Source organism: Phyllostomus discolor, chromosome 10 (genome assembly GCF_004126475.2).
Source record: "Phyllostomus discolor isolate MPI-MPIP mPhyDis1 chromosome 10, mPhyDis1.pri.v3, whole genome shotgun sequence".
In the NCBI taxonomy this organism is placed as follows: Eukaryota; Metazoa; Chordata; class Mammalia; order Chiroptera; family Phyllostomidae; genus Phyllostomus; species Phyllostomus discolor.
The window spans coordinates 86560571-86570975 of NC_040912.2; the positions used below are offsets into that span (position 1 = coordinate 86560571).

General features: G+C 45.0%; 1 protein-coding gene across 2 annotated transcripts; it reads left to right on the plus strand.

The window, feature by feature from the left end:
• Window positions 1-2894: 2894 nt before the first annotated feature.
• On the plus strand, window positions 2895-9592 carry LOC114507396 (olfactory receptor 6B1). 2 transcript variants are annotated; one of them, XM_036010996.1, is made up of 2 exons: window positions 2895-3214; window positions 7921-9592. In XM_036010996.1, exons 1-2 carry the CDS (start codon window positions 2946-2948, stop codon window positions 8897-8899), a joined length of 1248 nt encoding a protein of 415 aa, XP_035866889.1. In that variant the 5' UTR covers window positions 2895-2945; the 3' UTR covers window positions 8900-9592. The 2 variants fall into 2 exon arrangements, with proteins under 2 accessions (XP_035866889.1, XP_028381032.2); XM_028525231.2 differs by having other exon boundaries at window positions 7924-9592.
• The last annotated feature ends 813 nt before the right edge of the window (window positions 9593-10405 follow it).

Here is a 10405-nt window from a genome sequence, read left to right on the forward strand (position 1 = left end):
CTTTCTTGTTCTTTTGAGCCTGACTGTTCATGGAGAACTCTGATTCTTCTCCGCCCTCTCAAACACAGACGCTTTGCCTCCCACGTTTCCTCCTCTGCCGGTGGGTGGAATGGGGAAGAGCGCGTCTCTCCTGCTCCTCTGCTCCTTCCAGACCTTTCTACTTTTCTCTGAATGACCCCAGGTTCTCTGACGCATATGCCGTCAAGCTATAGCACCAGCGGACCCTCTTTTTCTCATCGCTTACCGTCTGTCCTCTTCATTTCATTGGGTTGGCCAAAAAGTCCGTTTAGCTTATTTCATAAAATAAAAGACACATTTTTCATTTTCACCAATAACTTTATGGATTTGGACATTTTGAGTATGTTGGCTATCTCCCGCTATTGGCTTCTAGTGTGGGTAGAGGCCAGGGGTGCTGCTAAACATCTTCCAATGCCTAAGACACCCCCCGCCCAGCAAAGAATTATTTGGCCAAAGTGTCAATAGGACCAAGAAACTTCACAAACCACTTTTGACATGTTTGATCAGTCACAGCACCTTCTCCATACACTGCATAAATTGTTTTTTGCTTTTCAGTTGTATTTTTACATTTCTTGAAATAACACAGCATAATATGCTGAAAATGTTGCATATTTTCTTCCATCTTCAATTAAAATGGCTGCATGAAAATTCACCAATTTTGATGTTTTTTTAATGCACACTGATGTGACAGCTGTCACAATACAATCTAACAAAATTCTTTTGAATGAAGTTAAAGACAACTAAGCGCTACTTCAGCCATTTTCTACACCTATGCATATCCATTTGGTCTCCTGGCCTCTCAGTTGGTTGACTTCTCATCTCCTTCCAATGGCTGGACCTCTAACCCGCTGTTGGTCACCTACTTCTGTGCTTATACCCTACCAGCAGCGTCCAGCCTTTTGGTGTCTCTGGCCCACGCTGGAAGAAGAAGAGTTGTCTCGGGCCAGACATTAAATACACAAACACTAACAAAAAGTGATGAGTGAAAAAAAGGTTTTAAGTAAATTTACGATTTTGTGTTGGGCTGCATTCATAGCCGTCCTGGGCCTCGGGTTGGGCACCCCTGCCTAAACCTTTCTGTTGCCAGTCATTGTACTACCTCTAACTTCTCCATGTCAAGTTCCCCATGCTGACCACTCCCTCTGATTCCTGCCTTTCCAGTTAACTCCATACAATACAACTCCAACACACTTTGCCTCTATTTCATTCACCCTAGCATGCTTTTCTGATCCATTACCAGCCCCCCTCCATACCTTGTCTTGTTACCCCTCTTCCCCAGCGCAGCTTCCATGCAAATGTGTATGGTCACTCCTTCCCTGTGCTCTGCGGTCACCTCACGGACATTGCATCTACAGTTAGCTAGCTCTCCTCTTCTACATCCAGAAGCAGATTTGCCATCAAGCTGATGACCTGAAGCTTCAGGATCCCTTACTTGTCCAAATGGTGACTAGATAACGAACCGTGATAACCCTGCTCAGCAATAAAAATAAATGATTTCCCCTTATGACTGAAAATCCTGGCCATAACACAAACACAGATAGAAAAAACTGGGGGGAAAGAAACGGCTGACAACCAGGCAGCAGCCTGGACCTGAGGGACAACGCAACAGTGATTTCCCAGAGTTTCCTGATTTCCCCCCATGTGTCCTGGATAGGGATCTGAAAAGTTCTCCAACTAGAACTGCCAACGGGCATAGGCAAAAATAGCTTCAAGAAAAACCTGTGTAGTTGAATCCTAGCATAAAATAGTCTCAGTGCATCATGGACTATAGCCAGTTTGTACCTGCTGACCATCTCCAACCTATTTGGGATTACTTGTATGAAATTTGGACCCCAACCATCTTGTATAAAGGGTCACAGTCACAGTGATGATGCACAGAACACTCTCACAATGGATGGGCATGCTTTGGGGGCGTGTGCTCCCTGATCCCATTTCCTTCCCACTTGACAGCACAGAGGTGACCACACATGGTTAATGCAACTATCCTTTGGTGGACACTGTCATTCCCATTTCTATTAGTGACCACCACGTCACAATGTATTTAAGATCCATGTTGCAAAATTGTGGATACCAAATTGTGCATTCTAGAGGATGTCAGAGTTTTTCCAAAATTTTTAGTTAAATTGAGGCTGGAGGTTTGAAAGAACTGCCTTATATTTGTTTGCTGCAATTTGATTTTGATATTTCAGTCTGCAAGAGAAACTATATCAAGGGCTGCTTATGCCGTTAACAAGCGCGGCAGACTGAATTGATTATGACTGTTCACATTGCCACTTCCCATCCTGGAGCCACAGTGAACGTGACCGCTTTCCTTCCTGTGAGGGCGGCTTCGCAGTTCAGCAGGTCACAGCGAGGTGGTGTTTGGTAAACCAGAGTTCTGTCCCGGAACATGAACTATTGGTCAAGTGGCTCCTGAAGGCAGTTGACACAGTCATGCTGATCCCCTCACGTGATAAGTTTATTTACACACAATTATGGCACGGACATTCATAACAAAACCTTTAATTCAAAATGTACTAAGGTGTAGCATTATAATTCTACTTTGGGTATGAATATCTCCCTTAGAACACTGATAAGACCTTGAATAGTAATCAACAATCTGCAAATAGATTTAAAAGTAGTCATTTTTTTCTCTTCATGTTTCAATGAGAAATAAATTCAAACGTGGTTCTTTTCAAAGCATGTGGCTGCAAGTAGGGTTTCCCCTGTGGAACTAATATCGCATAAAACAAGTAACACTGCCACCACAGACCCATGGAAATTGTTCGTGGCTCCCACAGAGACCTCACCTGCCACCATCCAGGTTCTTTTCTCTTGGGTCTCCACAGAGTCAGGGCAAGGCTTGATACCATATAAAGCCCTCGGAATCCAAAGATCTTCACAGCTCCAGGGGTTTAAGACCTCACGGCAGCTTCCCTGGGACGGCGATGGGTGGTCTGGCCCCCGGGTGCTCGGAGAGCCGGCCTGGGGCCACACCAGGCACCGCTGTGGCCGTTGAACCCTGGGCTGCCCTCTCACCCAGCCCTGGCTGTCCATTTGGCAGCAGCTGGGTAACCTGTGCCCCCTCGCTGCTAGGTGTGGAGAGTGGGTTCCTCACACCTGTTCAATACCTGACTCTTTCTTTTCTGCTTCTTCCTATTTTAGAATCACTGAAGAATTTCTCACATTCTACACCACCAGAGGCTGCTGGGCATAGGTAAGTGTCCCCTCCCAGAGAATTACTTTTTAACAATTACTTTTTAATGCAGGCAGCTGTGTGGCTCAGCAGCATTTAAATCCTGAGTATTTAATCTTATTGCCACACACCTTTCTTCCACCCAAACTCAGTTCCTAGCAGTCAGCTGAGAGTCTTGTCTTTTGAATGTTTGTTGCAGCCTGGTGTGCAGGGAGTGGAGGGAACAGACTCCCCTATACCCTGGAGGGGCATCTCTTGGTGGTGGATCAGAAATAAGTGCCCCAGATTCTGATCCCAGCCGGCAGCTCTTCCCGCACCCTCTGGCATCCTGTCCCGCCTGCTGCTGTGTCTTCCTGGTAAAGCACTTGTGCTCGTGGTCACAGAGACTGTTGCTGCCTCGGCAGGGACAAAGGTGATATTTTCCCCAAATTTAAATTCCTTGAAACCTGCGCTCACGCTCAACCCAGACCAAATTAAAGGAGGTGCATACACAACTGGCATAAGAATGGAGAGAAGGAGCTAAGATATTTGATTCTGGATCAATGATAAAAATCTGCTAGGAGGGGAAACAAGTTTAAGTACACATTGTAGCGGCGTAGAAACTATGGTGAGTGGAACAGTGTACACATTTTACAGTAAAAATAATACACTGACAATAAATATGGTCAGTTCCTCCTGTTAGTATGCAATAATTAGTGTTGGGCATTCTTCATTTAGTGAGGATGAGGGGAATGTTATTTTATTAAGCTTCCTTTAGGAGTGCAAAGTTACTGGTGTAATTTCTGAACAGGTACATCCACCTATGCTTCTTTAACCAACACTGTTTGTGTGTATCTCTAACAGTCTGCTCTGAGGGTGTCTCAGCCTCTCAGTCTCTGGTTTGGCAGTTGTGACCCATCCCCAACACCAAAAGCCAGGGTGAAATATGAGAATGTTAGAGTCTGCTGAAAAACATTCAGTTCTTACTTGTTTTCTATACTACAGAGTAATTCTTTTTTTAAAAAATATGTATTCATTTATTTTTAGAGACAGGGGAAGGGAAGGAGAGAGGAGGGACAGAAACATCAGTGTGTGGTTGCCTCTCACACATCCCCTACTGGGGACCTGGTCTGCAACCCAGGCATGTGCCCTGACTGGAAATCAAACCAGCAACCCTTTGGTTCACAGCCCAGGCTCAATCCACTGAGCTGTACCAGCCAGGGCTACTATGGAATAATTCTTAAATGCCTTAGTATTGCATACAAAAGTCTCCATGATGTAGCCATTGACACTAGTTATAGTCTCTCTCTCTCTCTCTCTCTCTCTCTCTCGCTCTCTCACTCTCTCGCTCTCTCTCTCTGTCCCTTTTCACTCTTTCGTCCATTCATACTTTGCCCGCTCACACAGCAATCAGGCCATACTGAGTTGCTTCCTGAAAATGCCAGGCTGTTTCATAGCTCTATACATATGCCTGCAATGCCTTGTCCTCCCATTTATTTATATTTCAAGACTCAGTCCAATGATTGTTTTGTCTCTGATACATTTACCAAGCATTTCTATATGCTCGTTTCTGTTTTGCTTGTCTGATGGACTATGTATCTCTGTTACATATTTTAGGTTGGCCAAAAAGTTCTTTTTGTCTTTTCTGTACAATGACTCTAGTAGTGCTTAGTTGTCTTTCACTTCATTCGATAGAATTTTCTTAGATTGTATTGTGACAGCCGTCATATCAACATGCATTTTTAAAAAAAATGTATCAAAATTGGTGAATTTTTGTGCAGCCATCTTGATATTGAAGATGGAAGAAGGTATGTGACGTTTTTGGTGTATTATACTTTATTATTTGAAGAAAGGTAAAAATGCAACTGCAATGCAAAAGAAGACTTGTGTTGTGTATGGAGAAAGAGCTGTGACTGGTCAAATATGCCAAAAGTGGTTTGCAAAGTGTCTTGGTACTATTTGGCTAAATAACTCTTTGCTCTGAGGCTGTCTTAGGCCCAGCAGCACCCCTGGCCTCTACCCACTAGAAGTGAGTAGCAGGGGATAGCACACACCCTTGAAAAATAAAACAATAATATTATTGGTGAAAATTAAAAATGTGTCTTTTATTTTATGGAAAATAACTAAATGAACTTTTTGACTAAACACTCTCTATATAATATATTTTATATATTTATATAAACTTATATATTTTATATACATCCATAAAAAGATATTATATGTTCATATAAAGATATATACTTATATAAAGATATATTTTATATATCTATGATTAAATTAAATATTTAACATAAATTTATTAATATATAATTAGATAAATATAATGACTATGAATTAAATTATACTATATAAATCAATATGTAAATAGAAATATACTATATAAACAAGTTATATTATATAAACATAATATAATATATAATTAAACTATACTATATTATATGAATAAATGTTTATATGCTTATATATTAAAATATATTTTAAACATGTATTTATAAATATGCATTGTATATATTTATAAATGCACATTATATATTTATATAATATATAACATAATAAATTTATATGTAACACCTAAATATATAGATATATGAATAAATATATATAAGTATACATAAATATACACATGATCCCAAGTTCACTTGGGATTATCCATAATAGCATGTGCCTAAGATGAAATTTCAATAGGATTAGATAATATTTCCTAAAATAGTCAGAAAGTTTAAATGTATAAAGAGGCGGTGAGTCCCAAGCCCACCACCTGGCACCTTCACGTGGCATCCCGGTAGTTAAGGGTGCGCCTGCCCAGACAGATCTCACAGCTTTGTTGTAACTCTGGCCTCACCACTCTCTCCCTTAGAAATGCAATTGAAATCACAGAGTCTTCTGTGAAATTGGGGCAACAATTCCTCATTAGCAGTGTTTTGTGGGGTTAATGGGATATTGTGTGAAAGGTACTTGGCAAACTTCCCAGCACTGAGTAAGTAATCAATACCTTAATGTTGGAGAATTTTCTGGACTGATTGCTTAGGCTTCATGTCAAAACTAATCAAACTGTAACTCTACCAAATTCTTGCCCTTTGCCATGTCCTCAGCTATAAGGGAAATGCCTGGAAACCTCCCAAGTTCCCCCCTATTAGCACATGGCATCATAGCTGTGTCATAAGCACATGCATGAGATTCCTGTTTGATTTCTCTTTTTTCTTTACCCCCATATTCCACTCATTGATTACTGTGAGAGATTCTCCTAATACATACCTTAAATCCACCCACCTCTCTGAAACCACGCTAGTGGTCAAGGTCACTGTCACCTCCTCTGATTAGCCTTCCAGCCAGTGTCATGACCTCCCACTCTTGCTTCCATGGAGTCTTTTGCGATGGCAGAGCCGTCTCTCCAGAGCATGAATCATACCATGCCCCTCTTCGCTTCCATTCCTCACTTGCCTCGCATTGTGTGAAAACCCTTTTCGGATCCCTCATTACGACCCAGGGCACGGTGCACATGCCAGTGGGGGGCCTGTCACACTGTGCCTCTCAGCCCCGCCCAGCCCAGCTCAGCTCTTCCAAGGTCCAGGAACCTGGTACCCTTCCCTGCCCAATGCCACGGCCTCACTGGTTAGAGGCCTTTGCTGATAGCACTAGTATCATTTTCTGTTTTTCAACCTTCATAGAAAATGTCTCATATTTCACTGCATATTTCTGTCTTTGCTTATTTTAAAAAAATCTCCACCCAGGGACTCTCGGCCCGCCTGCCAGGACTGAAAGCTTCCTGGGGGGGGGCCCCCATTTCTCCTGCTCACTGCTCCGCCGGGTGCCCAGTGCAATTCTCCTCCCTCTTCCAGCCCAGACCTAGCTTCTTCATGCCTGTGTTGGGTGCGAGTCCCTTTCACCCTGATTGTCATTTATCATTCTTATAATATAAAGTTGCATTTACATGATTTCACGTGGGTTTGATCTACAATGACATAAGCTGAATGGATATTAATATTTCCACTTAAAAGAAGAGGAAATGGGATTTTGGAAAGAACCATATTTCAAGTCACACAGGGTGGGGCAGAAGTAGGCTTACAGTTATGGGTATGTGAAACGGTTTGTTCTTGTACCGGTGTAACGGTTATTTATTAACTATTGTATTATTTTCCATACAAACAGCTGTAAACCTAACTTGCCCCACCTTGTGTGGCAGATGAAGGGCAGACGTGGTCCAGATGTTCCACGTGCCCCTCGCAGACGTGAACAGCTGCAGTCCCTCTCTGCAGATGGAGAGGAAAGGGGGGGGCTAGTAGGTGAGGGGTGATGGGCTGTAAGGAAGAACTTACAGAGCTCTGAGTAGTGACAGGCAAGGAAATTCAGGTACGTTCTTTGAGGCTGGCGATGGGAACATGGGCATGGAGGCCTGACACTGTTTACTGTGGTTGTGAAGGACAATGTAGGACATTAGGCAGAACATGGACTTTTGACTTAGGCGTGAATGTGATTCCTGCCCGCTACCAGTGGGAACTCTGTAAGTTCCTTAATGCGTACCGCTGCAAGACTCCGTGCCTTCGTCATTAGAGTGGATGTAACAACAAATGTAAAGAGGCCATGTGAGAATTAAATTGTATTAGGTACATAACGTACCCAGCGTATGGTCTAACTTATAATATATTTTCACTAAATGATACCTCTTATGGTCATGGCTAGTCGGAGAAGGCAAAGCATGCAAGATTCTAACTGGACCATGGCGCCTGACCGTGTGATTTCTCCCCCAGCAGAGCTAAGCCCCGTGTCTCCAATATGGAAGTGCAGAACCAGACATGGGTCACCCAGTTCATTCTGGTGGGGTTCCCGGGGAGCTGGGGCGCCCGTGCAGCCATGTTCCTGATGTTCCTTGTAGCCTATATTTTGACCGTGGCTGAAAACACCATCATCATCCTGCTGGTGCAGCAGAACCGGCCACTGCACAAGCCTATGTACTTCTTTCTGGCCAACCTGTCCTTCCTGGAGACCTGGTACATCTCCGTGACCGTACCCAAGTTGCTGTTCAGTTTCTGGTCTGTGCGCAGCAGCATCTCCTTCACGCACTGCATGATACAGCTTTACTTCTTCATCGCGCTCATGTGCACAGAGTGTGTGCTGCTGGCTGCCATGGCCTATGACCGCTACGTGGCCATCTGCCGCCCGCTGCACTACCACACCGCTATGAGCCACGGGCTCTGCTTCCGCCTGGCTCTTGCCTCCTGGGCCATAGGCTTTGGCATCTCCTTGGCCAAGATCTACTTCATCTCTCGTCTCGACTTCTGCGGCCCCAACGTCATCAATCACTTCTTCTGTGACATCTCTCCAGTGCTCAACCTCTCCTGCACCGACATGTCCCTGGCCGAGTTGGTGGACTTCATCCTGGCGCTGGTCATCTTCCTCTTCCCCCTGTCTGTCACCGTCCTGTCTTATGGGTGCATCCTGGCCACCGTTCTACGCATGCCCACGGGAAAGCAGAAAGCCTTCTCTACGTGCGCCTCCCACCTCGTGGTGGTCACGGTCTTCTACTCGGCCACGATTTTCATGTACGCCCGGCCCCGAGCCATCCACGCCTTCAACATGAACAAAGTCATTTCCATCTTCTATGCCATCGTCACCCCTGCTCTCAACCCTTTCATTTATTGCCTGAGGAACCGAGAGGTCAAGGAGGCTCTGAAGAAACTGGTCTACTGCCCGGCCATCTGCTCTGAGTCGTCTCTTACAAATGAATAGAAGGAAACACAGGATCTGGTGTGCGGCCTGCCCTTCCATCCCCAGTCCTTTCTCCTTTAACGCCTCAGCTGGGTGGGGCTCCTGTGAACAGGGCGTCACCACATCCACATCAACCTGAGGCCTACCTCCGAGCATGTGTGCCGTGCTCTGTGGAAATAGCCCTTGTGTAGAGAATTCTCTTTGGCTGGGCCCCAACGATGAGGTCTCTAGGCTGGGAGTAAATACTAAGCTGAGTTAGGCGGGGAGAGAGGTGGCAGCCTATGGGTTAGCTCTTTGGGGATACAGCACGTATAAGGGCTTCGAGACCCACAGACTGGTGCTGGCTTCCTGAGCTCCCGGCTTCCAGACTGAGTGTGGGGGCGTGGCTTCCCCACGATTTCACTCTGGATGGTGAGCTGGGGGTCAGTCTTGGGGGCAGAGAGTGGAGACTGTTCTGCTAGGCCTTCCACCGTGTTTCGTCGGCACCTGGTTCCCTGTATTAGATACCTTCCTGCTTCCAACGGCGATAGCACTTTCTGTTATCTGTGCGTGACAGGTACCTTATACAATTGCATCCCGTGTTCTGATACCACTTATACAGTTGCTTTGTGTTTGCCTTCCACCCTTCCCCTCTAGATGTCACAACAGGTTTGTTGGCATCCTCTAGTGGATGAGCACAAAATAGATGACAAGTAAAATGATCAAATGTACTGTTTGCGGAGTGAAACTTGCCTCCCGCCGTCATCTTTTCTTCTGAACTCGGTGTTCTCGCTCCTCGTCAGTTTTCTTCCCCTTCCCCGGTCTCCCCTCCTTCACCACACACAGCACGCACAAGCAATGAGGTTGTTTTCGGAATGGACAGATTTTCATTCTATGCCGCAGTGCCTCTGGATTCCCCTCCGTGTTTCTCTGACACCCTGCTGGGCACACTGGTCCTTTCTGATCACACGCGCCCACACACTCCCAGAAGGGCGCCAAGATATGCCTGCCCTCTCCTGGTTCAGACTTTTGCCAATGGCCAAGGGAGCCGGGCTTTGCGCCGTATCCCATAAAACAAGCCCTTGTCGGTGGGATTTTAAATCTCTCATTAGAAGAGTTTAACATAAGATGGCGTTTGGCATTTACCGCTTTTTTTTTAGCTAAGAACAAATAATATTTTAAAAAATATTTTCTCTTTCTTTTGAAGTAAGAGGCATTTGGTGGATTCTTTGCTGCAGTTTAAAAACTCCCCGAACAGAAGCTTAGGGGAGTTCACCATGTCCAGGCACAGACAGTGGGGAGCAGTGTCGAAAGCCCAGGTCTCCTGACTCTGAGCCCGGGTCCTCTCTTAGCTCATGGATCTCCTTAGAGAGCAAACACGCTTCTTCCGCAAGCCGAGTGTGGAAACTAATTGTGCAAGGGCTGTGGCTGGAGTCCTCAGTGGCTGCACCTGGAGGACTGTTGATACAATAAACACAGACAAATGTGAAGTGCAGTCCTCAGGGAAAAAAGAAACAAAGGTAAAATGCAAGCCTCCCTCACTTTAGA

What these genes read in the sequence shown, in the direction of transcription:
- LOC114507396 (XM_036010996.1), top strand. Translation starts at nt 2,946, where the DNA reads ATGGGTGGTCTGGCCCCCGGGTGCTCGGAGAGCCGGCCTGGGGCCACA. An exon ending in CCAGAGGCTGCTGGGCATAG is followed by an intron (nt 3,215 to 7,920) that starts GTAAGTGTCCCC and finishes TTTCTCCCCCAG; the next exon opens with CAGAGCTAAGCCCCGTGTCT.